Consider the following 13950-nt stretch of genomic DNA (forward strand, 5'->3'; position numbering starts at 1 on the left):
ATATATGTGTGTGTGTGTGTGTGTGTATACACACACACACACACACACAAGAAATTCATATAGTACAGTTTTGAATTGTCATGCTCTTATTAACCCTTAAACACCGACTGGATGTATTATACATTGACTAAAATTGTCTGTCGGGTGCTTAATTGACGTATGATATGTCCACTACAAAAAGTTTTTTTTAATATTCACGGAAAAATAGTTATAGGCCTAGTTTGCGAATAATTTTAAATCATGCGCCTTGGGGGATGCTGGGAGTTCACGGATCAAGCTGTTACCCAGGCGCGCATGCGCAAACTTCTTTCTTCTTGCACTAAAAAGCATCAGCGACACATTAGAAATTCTTTCGTCACTTTGTCGTAATTTTTGCATAGTTTTATATTAGCCATTATATAGAGTTTTATATATGAAAATGTTCACAATTTCATGTAGAATAAAACAAAAAACAACCAATGGTTGTAGCTTTGATCAGTTTTGAAATATTTTCATATAAATCACGATAAGTGCCAAAATTTCAACCTTTGGTCAACTTTGACTCAACCAAAATGGTTGAAAAATGCAATTGTAAGCTAAAACTCTTACATTCAAGTAATATTCAATCATTTACCTTCATTTTGCAACAAATTGGAAGTTTCTAGCACAATATTTTGATTTATGGTGAATTATTGAAAAAAAAACTTTTTCCTTACATCGTGCAGTAACTATGCCAAAAATCTCAGAAATTCTTTAGTCAGTTTGTTGTAATGTTTGCACCGTTTTATATAAACCATTACGTAAAGTTTTATATGTGAAAATGTGTGCAATTTCATGTAGAATACAAAAAAAAAAAAAAAACCATGATTGTAGCTTTTCTGTGCTCAGTTCGTGTCGCTGCGCGAAATAATCCTTTAGTTCATTATTTCTTAGGTAAATGAGCTAACAAATACCAGAGAATAAACAAAATAAAGAAGAGGTCAGTATAACTGACTCGCTCACCCAGAATAAAAGAAGGGTGTCAGTATGGTAACTAGGGCGAGTGAGACCACTACCACGAACTTCTTGCCATTTAGAAATTTCCCACAACGAACTCCCTCAAGGAGAGAGCCGACCAACAGAGCGGGGCGGCAACTACTACTACTGCAACCCACGCCAAGCTGACTGCCGTGCCTCTGGTGGTCATCCTTTACGTTAGCAGTCCAAGAGACCCACGTGTTTCTTTTTGCTCTTGATTTTGTGCTGTGTTTGCGTGATTTATCGCTACCATGGAACGTTCAGCTATTGCAGCGGCTAAGTTAAGTATTCCGCAAGGTTTCAATTTAGTTTCGTTCCTTCCATGAGCCTGTATTTGCCATTTTTTAGGTATAAATACAGGTTCCCGGTCTGGAGCATGGCGGCATTGTTCTGCCTCATGGCGGTTTGGTTCTCGGTCTCCCATACCTGGAACCTTTCCCTTATTTTTAACGTGCGTCTCTAGTCCTTTTTATTATTATTTTACTAGGGGATTTAGTCTACCTTGGTTTTAGGTCATGCATGCATGTCTCTCTACCTTACGTAGGCATTCAGTTTTTGTAGGCATTCAGTTTTTTCTTGTCCAGACCCTAGCCATCGCTCTTCGTATCGACCCAGGCTAGCTTTGAGTGGTAGACTTTCTTTCGGGTTAGTCGTACACTCCTGGATATTTTTTCTCTTACTGTAATTTTATTTTCCCCTACTTTTGTTTTTTGTATATTGTGTTTTGGTTAGCCTAGGGCGTCTGGTCTGTTCACTTAGCCTAGGTATCAATGGTCCCATGGTCCTCTTTTACAGTTTGTTGCATCCTTATTGTCAGTTTTGTTGCATCACGTTTGTTGCATCTTTCTGATCAGTTTGGTTGCATTATCCTAGGCTACCGATTTAGTCGGTAGTGTTGTGTTATCGTACCTTGGTCACCTTGTGATCGCGGTACAGCCAGACGCCCGTCCCAGTCGCCTTTCCCCCCTCCCTGCTCTCCCCATAGAGTAGGGGGGTGGGAGGTTTGTCCTTGCTCGCTCCATCCGGACCTGACTCCCTCTCTCCCTACGCGGAGGGAGTAGGGGAGTCTGGACAGACGCTTGGCTGGGAGTGACCTTGCTCTCCCTGGTTTCGGTGGTGCTTCGCTGTGACAGAGTTGGGGGGTTGGCCTCCCCCCGCCTTTGTTGCTCCGGCGCTCCGCTGTATGCTCGGGAACTGTTTTCGCCCCTCCTCGCTTCCTCCCCCGTGACGACGGATCTCTGTTCTCTTTCCTGGAGCCCCATCGATTACGGGGGGGGAGGTACGGTAGCCCCACCTGCCGGCGGAGTATATGCGTTTTCAGTTGGTCACTTTTTGCTTTCCTCCGTTCCTTCTCTCCGGTGAGTGCCCTAGGCATTTCGCCGGCGGAGTCGGACAGCGCCGCGATTCGGAGTCGTTCTCCGGATTTAGTTTAACTGTTTATGCTTAATTAAGTTAATTAAGTAGATTTATAAGTTACCTTAAGCTGGGTTCCTCCCCTGACCTTGGTGTTTTTCATTCTCCGGCCTACGCTGGAGTCTTCAATTTTATGCCTTTTAAGGTGATAGGGGAGGGGTTATGCCCGAAAATTTATCATTCTCCGGCATGCAGCGGAGTACTAAAGTAGCCCTGTGAGTGTTATATCGATACTCATGTATCCTTCCACTTACAGACTACCAACTGTGAGCACCTGGGGTGCAACGCTGTGCTCCAGGACCCCTGCGGACATGAGGTCTGCAGGTCTCATGCTCCGTGTTCAACTACTCACGGAAGTTTGCAGGTCTGGTTCCACGAGACGTGTACGATCTGCTACGATCTTGTGAGTCAGTTTTGTTTTTTGGACGGTGGGTTAAGTATTTTCATCAGCATAGTCATAAGATATGAATTCTGAAAAATATATTTTAAGCTTAAGTTTTCTCTAATATTATGGAATATATGCTGGTATTGTCTAAACTTAAGCTTATTTTATTCTAAGGTTGAATCTCAACTTTAGCCTAAAATCTAATAGACACCCTCTCTTCCAGGCTGCCGTGGTCAGAGAGACTGCTCTTGCAACCTTGAGAGCTTGGGCCAAGGGACAGCCCTACATCCTAGAGAAGAGGATGGCTGTCCTGCTGTTTCCCGGCGGCAAGTCGACGGGGTACGTTGACCCGGCGGAAGCAGCCTCGACGATGACAGCGATCCAACGGCAGGTCGCCCAATGTATGAAGGAACCAGGTCAGGATATTTCGGCGGAGGTCGCCACTTTGGATTTGAATGTAGAGCCTATGGTAGGCGTAGATGATTTGTTGGTCGAGGTAGGTACGTTGGACGCTCGGGGTTTCCATGGGCGCCACTGGATCTTCTTCTCCTGCTACTTCTGCTGCTTCCTTGAAGGGTCACAGAACGCAGAAATCTTTGACTAAGACGTCGTCGTCTAAAAAGACTTCTTCGGCGTCTTCCTCTCGTAAGTCTTCGGCTTCTAATCCCGGAGCAGAGAAGGGGAAGACATCTGCTTCGAGCTCTAGAGCCTCGAAGAGTAAGTCCTCCAAGGAGAGATCCCGTACTCCGGTGGAGTCAGTGGTCCCTCCTTCCCCTACGGTACCTCTGGTGAGTTACCCGTCTACTTCGACATCAGTTCCTAGCTTTGATCCCAATGCTTTCTCCGCCGGGATGATGCAACAGATGGGAGACTTAGTAGGGTCCCTGAGGACGAGTATGGAGCAGATGTTCTCGCAGTTGTCAGACAGGATTGCCACACAGGAAAATCTCATGTCTGGCTTCAACCAGGCTCCCCAAGCTGCCTCTCCGGCACCTGGCGCAGGCCTACTCCAGCTTCCTCCTCATGATTCTCTCCCTCCATTCTCCATGAACAATCCCTGGAGAGTAGCTTCCTACGCTCCTTTCCAGGACGGGTTCATTTCTATCCCGGAGTGTGATACTCGAAGAATCGAAGACTTCAAGTTTTACCCGGAGAATCTTCAACCTTGTTCATTGGCTACGCCAGGCTGACGGAGGCTGCTATGAATAGGGAGGATAAGGTTCCTAGGGAGACAGTGCTGTACTCCAGGGACCAGGCACAGAGGGAATGGCTCCGGTGTTTGGATGAAATGGACTGTTCCAACACCAGAATCCAGGCATTCAAGAGTCCCTTCACCATCTTTACGATGGAGGAAGAGACTCCTCATCCTTTCCTGACCAAGATCACCAGCGTTACCATCCCAGCTGGCTTAAAGGGAGAGCCCTTACCACAGTTGAGGGAGGCGGACCCCACATCACCCTTACTTCCTTCGCTTGGGGATTTGTGGGAAGACCTACCGAACACCTTTTCGGTAGGCAAGCTTAAGCCGGACTGTGCGATGGACCAGTTCGGCGAGAAGCTTCCGAGACTCCCTGATAGCCTCATTCAGTCCGAATTTGAGGCTAGAACTAGGCTGGCCAGGTCTCTTAATACCATGGCGATGACTGAAGTAGCGGCCCTATCATATGCTTCGGAGCCGCTATTCAAGCTTTTGACCAAATCACAGACTTGTACAGTCCAATCGGACTTGTACGAGTTTGTGGTTGCTTGGGTCAACTGCCGGAAGCATGTCCTTCCGGAAGCAACTATTCGGCATGAGCCGAATAAGTTGCTCTCCTCCAACATTTGGGGGGCAGACCTCTTCCCAGAAGCCATGGTAAAAGAGGTTCAAAACGAGGCTCAATCAGAGCCTCAAAGACCGTTAGGGCCTCTCTGCCAAAAGACATCAAGACCCTTCGTCAACAGGCAAGAAACTAAAGAAGGCCAAAAGGTTTCAGCCTTACCAAAAGAAGCCTCAGGACTTCAGTCAGGCTGTGTCTGCAGTGCCAGTTGTTCAGCCAGGACAGCCTTCCACTTCGAAAACTCAGGCTCAGCCTATCTACCTGATTTCCCCACAATCTCAACCTTCCACGTCCTATGCTGTCTCCCTGGCATTTAACCAGGTGTTCGAAGGCCAGGCCTTTCAACACTTCGACCGGTTCGCCAGGGGAAGTAGAGCTAGAGGAGCCTTTCGCCAGAGAGGATCAGGAAGGTTGCTCAACAGGGGAAAGCACTTCCGTGGAGGCCGCGGAGGTCACTCGGCTCAACAGCATTGAGATCTCCAAGGTAGGAGGGAGACTGTTTCTCCTCCGGCATCGGTGGGGATTCAGCAAGTGGGCACAAAGCATTGTGTCGAAAGGCCTGGGTTGGAGTTGGATCGGAGGTCCCCCTCCACCCAGACCATTCATTCCTTCAACTTCCATCGAAGGAATTGACAGAGTATGCGGAGGAACTCCTTCAGAAAGGAGCAATAGCGAGAGTCAAGCGGTTAAAGTTTCAAGGTCGCTTATTCAGCATGCCAAAGAAAGGCTCATTAAAAAGAAGGGTAATCTTAGACTTGTCCCAGTTAAACTTGGCCATTCGCTGCGACAAGTTCAAAATGCTGACTATCTCGCAGGTGCGGACCTTACTTCCCCGTGGGGCCGTCACCACCTCTATCGATCTTACAGACGCATACTATCATATCCCTATTGCAAGAAACTTTCGCCCTTACCTAGGCTTCAAGCTGGGAGACCAAGCGTTCTCGTTCAAGGTAGTTCCCTTCGGTCTGAACGTAGCCCCCAGGGTATTCACGAAGTTAATGGAAGTAGTGGTTCAACAACTAAGGTCTCAAGGGATAATGGTAGTAGCGTACCTCGACGACTGGTTGATTTGGGCACCAACAGTCGAGGAATGCCGCAAAGCCCCAAAGAAAGTCATTCAGTTCCTGGAATATCTTGGGTTCCAGATAAACAGGACAAAGTCAAGACTCACTCCGGAGTCCCTTTTTCAATGGCTGGGCATTCAATGGAATTTATCCTCTCACACCCTGTCAATTCCGGTAGCCAAAAGGAAGGAAATAGCGAAGTCAGTGAAGCAATTTCTAAGGTACAAATATGCTTCAAGGAGAAACCAGGAAAGAATCCTAGGTTCCCTTCAGTTTGCCTCAGTAACAAACATCTTGATGAAAGCCAAACTGAAAGACTTAACCAGGATCTGGCGCTCAAGAGCAAATGTCAGATCCAGAGACAAGTTGTCAGCAATACCGCAAATTCTCCGAAATCGTCTGCGTCCTTGGACAAAGATGAAGAATCTGTCCATGTCAGTGCCTCTTCAATTCCCTCCTCTGGGAATCACTATCCACACAGACGCTTCATTAAGCGGCTGGGGAGGATATTCTCAGTTCAAGAAAGTTCAAGGAACTTGGTCACCCCAATTCCGCCAGCTCCACATAAATGTATTGGAAGCAATGGCAGTGTTCCTAACTCTGGAGAGGCTCCTTCCACCAAAGAACTCTCATGTAAAGTTAGTTCTGGACAGTGCAGTAGTAGTTCACTGCATAAAGAGGGGAGGCTCCAAGTCAAGACACCTGAATCATGTCATGGTAGCCATCTTTTCCCTGGCGGACAAGTTCAGTTGGCACCTCTCCTCCACCCATCTGGCCGGAGTGAGGAATGTTATAGCAGACGCTCTATCCCGGTCAGTCCCACTGGAGTAGGAATGGTGGCTGGACAACAGTTCGTTCCAATGGATACACCGGAGGGTACCAGGTCTACAAGTAGATCTGTTTGCCTCTCAAGCGAACCACAAACTTCCTTGTTATGTGGCTCCCAACCTGAACCCTCTGGCCTATGCCACAGACGCTCTATCCATAGACTGGAACAACTGGGAAAAGATTTACGTCTTTCCTCCGGTGAATCTTCTCTTGAAAGTTCTGAGCAAACTCAGGACTTTCAATGGTCAGGTAGCTCTAGTAGCACCGGACTGGCCGAAGAGCAATTGGTACCCCCTGCTGCTAGAATTGGGTCTTCGTCCCCTTCAGATTCCCAATCCCAGACTCTCCCAGTCGGTACAAATGAAGACTGTGTTCGCTTCCTCAGGAATTCTCAAAGCCCTAACTTTATGGACTTCATGAAGTTTGCGGCCAAGAGGGATGCAAATATAGATCCACAAAATATCCTCTTCTTAGAATCAGATAAAAGGGATTCAACTTTGAGGCAGTATGACGCTGCAGTTAAAAGGTTGGCATCTTTCCTGAGAGAATCGGACATTAAAATCATGACAGTCAACTCAGCTATATCCTTTTTCAGATCCTTATTCGAAAACAAGTCAGCCTTGAAGAAAATCTTTCAGTTGGGTTTTAATATAGACTTAACAGACTCCTACTTTTCGTCTATTCCCAAGGCTTGTGCTAGACTTAGACCTTCCGTAAGGCCTACTTCAGTGTCATGGTTTCTGAATGATGTTCTAAAACTGGCTTCAGATACAGATAATACGACATGTTCATTCATAATGCTCTTAAGAAAAACATTATTTTTATTAAGCTTGGCTTCAGGAGCTAGAATTTCAGAACTTCGTCTCGAGTCTTAGCTGCTCTCATGATTGCTTGGTGGTGTGCCCCTTATTTTTATGCTAGGGTCACCCACAAATGTTTGTATATATTATCATTATGAGTGTGGTCCCCTTATTTTTATGCTAGGGTTCCACACTCCCATTTATCAATGGTTTGTTACCTTATGGCTTTGTATTTATGAACTCATTAAGTGTGTTGTTTATGTATTTTTCCACACACATGTTATTTTGCATATTCATACTTGTAACTTGTTTAAATACTTTTGTAAATATTTATAGCTGTAAGTTACATTTATTTTGTTATTCCTTAATCAGAAAATTGTCTGAAGATTCTGTATGAATATTCCAGTTTTGTTTCAATTATAATATTTTAGTTAAGTTTTTAGTTTTATTGAGACCCTCTGTACTTTCAATCTTGTGCTAATTCTCTGGTATTATTTCGCGCAGCGACACGAACTGAGCCCAGAAAAAGGATTTTGACGTAGGAAAAATCTATTTCTGGGCGATTGGTTCGTGTCGCCCAGCGAAATCCCACCTCTTCCCAACCCTTCGCCCAAGATCGATTGCTAACTTCAGGATGGCCACCAGAGGCGCGGCAGTCGGCTTGGCGTGGGTTGCAGTAGTAGTAGTTGCCGCCCCGCTCTGTGGGTTGGCTCTCTCCTTGAGGGAGTTTGTTGTGGGAAATTTCTAAATGGCAAGAAGTTCGTGGTAGTGGTCTCACTCGCCCTAGTTACCATACCGACACCCTTCTTTTATTTTGGGTGAGCGAGTCAGTTATACTGACCTCTTCTTTATTTTGTTTATTCTCTGGTATTTGTTAGCTCATTTACCTAAGAAATAATGAACTAAAGGATTATTTCGCTGGGCAACACGAACCAATCGCCCAGAAATAGATTTTTCCTACGTCAAAATCCTTTTTATCAGTTTTGAAATATTTTCATATAAATCAAGATGAGTGCCAAAATTTCAGCCTACGGTCAACTTTGACTTGACCAAAATGGTTGAAAAATGCAATTGTAAGCTAAAACTCTTACATTCTAGTAATATCAATCATTTACCTTCATTGTTTAACAAATTAGAAAACTCTAGCACAATATTTGGATTTATGGTGAATTTTTGAAATACAGTTTGTCCTTACGTCCGCGCGCGGTAACTCTGCCGAAAATCTCAGAAATTCTTTTGTCAGTTTGTCGTAATGTTTGCACTGTTTTATATTAGCCATTACATAAAGTTTTATACAGGCGGTCCCCGGGTTACGACGGGTCCGGCTTACGACGTTCCGAGGTTACGACGCTTTTTCTTAAATATTCATTGAAAAAGCCGCCCTGGGTTACGACGCTTGTTCCGAGGTTACGACGCTGACGCTTCCGACGCTCCGAGTTTACGACGCTTTTAAAAAACACATACTATGATAAGATAAGAATCCTTTATAGTTTAGCACAGTTTCTCTCTCTCTCTCTCTCTCTCTCTCTCTATACTACAAAGATGTATATTTTTTAGTATGATAAATAAATGATTTACTATTTTCAAATATTAATATTAATTTATACAGCAATAATATCAATTCATTAAAGAAAATACCATAGTGAATTAGTAAGATTTTAGCTTATATTTAAAAAATTATGGAAGAAGGAAATCCCAGTCTTCTTGAAGTAACTTCCAGTAACCTTTTTCGAGATCCAGGTACTAAAACTGTCAGCTATATATCAAGTTCTGTGACAGCCAGGAGGGGGAAAAGCTGGGGGAGAGCTGCAGTGTTGCAATCACATGGTCCTGACATTTTCCCCCCTCTCTCTCTCTCTCTCATTTACTGAGACTCGAGATTTTTTATGTACTTGTACTATTTGTTTTTAATACTTTCAAATAATAATAATAATAATAATAATAATAATAATAATAACTGTAATTACAAAATTCATATGTGATAGTATTTTAAAGAAATACAATACGTACTAATCTATCCATGTCACTTTTAATTAAGGTTAACTCTCTCTCTCTTGCCACACAAGATAATAATGTGTCATACATAGTAGTAACTCCCCCCCCTCTCTTTCGCTGGAAGCGTTTTAAACAGAGAGAGATAAACACTCTCTCTCTCTCTTTTACCGAGATGGAAGAATTTTTATGGTACTAGTATGTAAAATGTTTATCGATAATTTCAGTTATTTAATAATAATAATAATAATAATAATAAAACTTTAATTACAAAATTCATAATGGTCGTATTTTAAAGAGATGAAAATGACCTTTCCATTTCACTTGTAAGGATAATTCCTCTTTCTTACCGAGATGAGAGAATTTTTATGGTAGATGCACGTGTTTATTATATTTTCAAATAATAATAATAATAATAATAATAGAAGTAGTAATAATATGATAACTAATTTCAAAAGAAAATTCTTCCCTTTGTCTTTTTCTGTATCAATTTCCCCACCTCAACTCGAGTGACACTCAAGCTTAACCATGCCATACAATGGTCAACGAATTTAATAATGGTAATCTCTCTCTCTCTCTCTCTCTCTCTCTCTTTCTTACTGAGATGAGATCATTTTCATGGATGTGTATGTAATAAGTTTATCATTAATATTTTCCAATAATAATACTATAAGTACAAAATTCATATCTGAGTATTTTAAATACAATAATCATTCCATTTCTCTCTTTTAAATACTGTAAGGAGAACTCTCTCTCTCTCTCCACAAGATACTTGTCATACATTTGGTGTTTCTATTTCTTCCTTTTATCTCTCTCGCTCTCAGCAAAAGAATTGATAGACAGACAAACATAATTGCACAGTCCTCTCTTTCTCTCTTCTCTGGAGAAATATATGTATTTATGGGAGGGGGAAAAAGTTGCCTACAGACGTTCATTTCAATCTATTGAAACCTAAGGAGTTATTTCTCTCTCTCTCTCTCTCTCTCTCTCTTGTATTTTAATGAAAACATACAGTAATTTGTGAATACACAGTGTTGCACATGAAAAAAAGTAAATTAGTGATAATTTTAGAGATACAGCCCTAAGAAAAATTGCAAATTAGTAGTGAAATTTTCCCGGTGAACATGTTTTCAAGAACGTCGTTCCGGCTTACGACGATTTTCGGGTTACGACGCGTCTTAAGAATGGAACCCCCCGTCGTAACCCGGGGACCGCCTGTATATGAAAATGTGCACAATTTCATGTAGAATACAACAAAAAACCAACCCATGGTTGTAGCTTTTATCAGTTTTGAAATATTTTCATATAAATCACAATAAGTGCCAAAATTTCAACCTACGGTCAACTTTGACGCGACCGAAATTATAGAAAAATGCAATTGTAAGCTAAAACACTGACAATCTAGTAATATTCAATCATTTACCTTCATTTTGCAATGAATTGGAAAACTCTTAGCACAATATTTCTATTTATGGTGAATTTTTGAAAAACACTTTATCCTTATGTCAGCGCGGTAACTGCCGAAAATTTCAAATTCTTTTGCAGTTTGTCGTAATGTTCGCACTATTTTATATTAGCAGTTACATAAAGTTTTATATATGAAAATGTGCACAATTTCATGTAGAATACAACAAAAAACCAACCCATGCTTGTAGCTTTATCAGTTTTGAAATATTTTCATATAAATCACAATAAGTGCCAAAATTTCAACCGTCAGTCAACTTTGACTTCACCGAAATGGTCGAAAAATGCAATTGTAAGCTAAAACTCTTACATTCTAGTAATATTCAATCATTTACCTTCATTTTGCAACAATTTGGAAAACTCTAGCACAATATTTCGATTTATGGTGAATTTTTGAAAAAACTTTTTCCTTACGTCCGCGCAGTAACTCTGCCGAAAATCTCGGAAATTCTTACATCAGTTTGTCGTAATGTTTGCACCATTTTATATGAGCCGTTACATAAAGTTTTATACGTGAAAATTTGCGCAATTTCATGTAGAATACAACCTAAAATAACTCATGGTTGTAGCTTTCATCAGTTTTGAAATATTTTCATATAAATCACGATAAATAGAAAAAATTTGACCTGTGATCAACTTTAACTCAACCAAAATGGTAGAAAACTGCAATTGTAAGCTAAAACACTTACATTCTAGTAATATTCAATCAATTACCTTCATTTTCCAACAAACGGGAAGTCTCTAGCACAATATTTCGATTTATGGTGAATTTAAAAAAAAAAACTTTTTACGTCCGCGTGTTACGAATTCATGCATCATTTTGTGATATTTTTTCTGTGTTTCTTTGATCGTTTTACAATTTCTTATATACCAAAATTATCACAATTTAGTGTACAATACAACGAAAAAAATTAACTCATTAGCTTTAACTGTATTGTCACAGCGCAATTTGTATACAATTATATGAATTTTTTTTTGTGCTGTCATATATTCCAATATTTATATATGATAATGATATTTTTTTCATTTCTGGTGGTTGCATACTAAACTTCAGGCAATGACAAAAAAAGGAGCCAAAAATGAACTCTTAATCTTAGAAACTAAGTGTACTGTGATTTTTTTAAAAAACTTTTTTCCGCTACGGCGCTAACTCCTGACCGCCGCCGGCATACAAGAGACACTTTGGTAAATAGCGGCCCAGCGTTTAAGGGTTAAACTGGGATTACATAAATGTATTTTTTCTTCAATTTTTGTTTTCTTCAGTTTGTGTTTTTCAAAATTCATTACTGATCTTATATCAAAATTTTAATTTAATGTTGATGTGTACTGTAACTACATGTTTTATGAAACACCTCGGTGGCGTGGTCGGTATGGTGTTAGCGGGCCACCTTGGTGGCTGCGCGTCCGATTCTTGGGCCTTCCACTGTGGGGTGATATGTGTATTTCTGGTGATAGAAGTTCACTCTCGATGAGGTTCGGAAGTCATGTAAAGCTGTTGGTCCTGTTGCTGAATAACCACTGGTTCCATGCAATGTAGAAAACACCATAGAAACAAACAAACATGTTTTATGGTAATATTTACACTTAGATGATATCTAAGGATTTTTTGTGCTTTGCACGAGGGTTATTTTAATGTGAATTTTTAAATTTCTTTTCAGGTTAAACTGAATGAAGTGGGAAAACAAATGGGTGTCAAGGAATTGAGATTTGGTGATGAATCAGTTATGTTTGATGTGCTTGGTGTAAAGCAGGGCTGTGTCACAGCCTATGCCCTCATCAATGACAAGAATCACCAAGTTAAATTCCTTTTAGACTCGGAAGCCCTGGATGAACGACATGAATACATCAATTTTCATCCATTGTCCAATGCTGCTACTCTTGGTATTTCACCTGCCAACTTGAAAAAATTTTTAAGTCATACTGGCCATGAACCAACCCTTCTAACATTCAAATAAAGATTTAATTATAGTCACAAAATGATTTTTAATATTCCTATTTTATAGTTATGTGGCATGTTTTGCTTCTAAAAAGCCTTCAAGTCTAGGCACTAGGATTGGTGTACTTTAAGGTTTCAATAAATTTCACCATATGTAAACTTTTTTTTTTTTATTACAAGAATTGAATTAAAAGTACTGTATATGTAGCTGCTCAAAATCAGATTCAGGATAATGGAGGTTTAATAATTCTGAATATTTTAACCAGTTTAGATACATATTAAATCATCTTTTTCAAAACCCTTTAAGTTCTTAGGATATCAGCTACCAGCAGTTTATTGTGGGTTCAAAAATTTTTGTTTTTGAACAGAATTCAATGAAATCCAAATTGACACCAAAATCAGATTTATGCCATGAAAAAAAATCTACAGTGAGCAAGAAAAGAATTGCCTTATCCATAATCATTCAGTATGTGCAGTTATCTCAACTGTCAAATTTTGCAAGCCCCTCCCTGTCTCAAAGGTTTAATAGAGGTGCTATGTGATTAAGGTGTGTGTGAATAGTACAAATAAACAGCAGCTCTCATTCTAAATAAGCACTGCAATAGTAAATTTATGTTTAGTGTTTGTAAGATTTTGATGATAGCGTTAGCACTTTTGTAATTTAGTGCCAGTTTGTATTGATGTATAGTATTTTTGACTGATGTACTGCTGTAAAATGCTATTAGTTACAGATGATGTCCAGTTATCCAATATTGGGATGGAACAGACTTGAGTTCCAGACAGCCAAGTTGCTTTTAAAGAATATTCATGACAAATAGAATAAACTGTAATTAATAGGGAATAAATTTATCATTATGCTTTTTAGGTTGCAATCTCAGAATAACAATTAAGTAATTATAAAGTAGTAAAATATAGAATTATTTATTGTAAAGGGATACTATTTGATCCAGGAAGTGATTTTAACCTAGGCTTGTGTAGGATATTTTACCATGTCACTTTGGGAAAAAATATTTTTTATATGTTGTACCATAGTACATTGTGTACTTTATTTTAACAGACTGATCTATTAAAAATAGTAAAATAATTGCAATTTTTTTTTACTGTATTTTAATAAAGCAATCTGTTAAAGAAAACTATACAGTACAGTCCCCAATTATGCGAGAATTTGGTCGATCCACGACCTCGCAGAATTGGAAATTCACATATATTTCGAAACATACCACATGGGAATAATTCCATTAGGGCCAAGGCA

General features: G+C 40.4%; 1 protein-coding gene across 5 annotated transcripts in view; it reads left to right on the plus strand.

Moving 5' to 3' along the window:
• LOC135223616 (aminoacyl tRNA synthase complex-interacting multifunctional protein 2-like) overlaps positions 1-12739 on the plus strand; it is a 166373-nt gene extending 153634 nt beyond the window's left edge. For 4 of the 5 annotated variants that reach the window (XM_064262222.1, XM_064262224.1, XM_064262226.1 and 1 more), the window contains one exon: positions 12421-12739. In XM_064262222.1, the coding sequence (XP_064118292.1) occupies positions 12421-12717 (297 nt within the window). In that variant the 3' untranslated portion in view covers positions 12718-12739. The remainder of the gene's footprint in view (positions 1-12420) is intronic. The other variant, XM_064262228.1, reaches the window with a different exon arrangement.
• Positions 12740-13950: the final 1211 nt, after the last annotated feature.

The sequence above is a fragment of the Macrobrachium nipponense genome, chromosome 10, assembly GCF_015104395.2.
Source record: "Macrobrachium nipponense isolate FS-2020 chromosome 10, ASM1510439v2, whole genome shotgun sequence".
In the NCBI taxonomy this organism is placed as follows: domain Eukaryota; kingdom Metazoa; phylum Arthropoda; class Malacostraca; order Decapoda; family Palaemonidae; genus Macrobrachium; species Macrobrachium nipponense.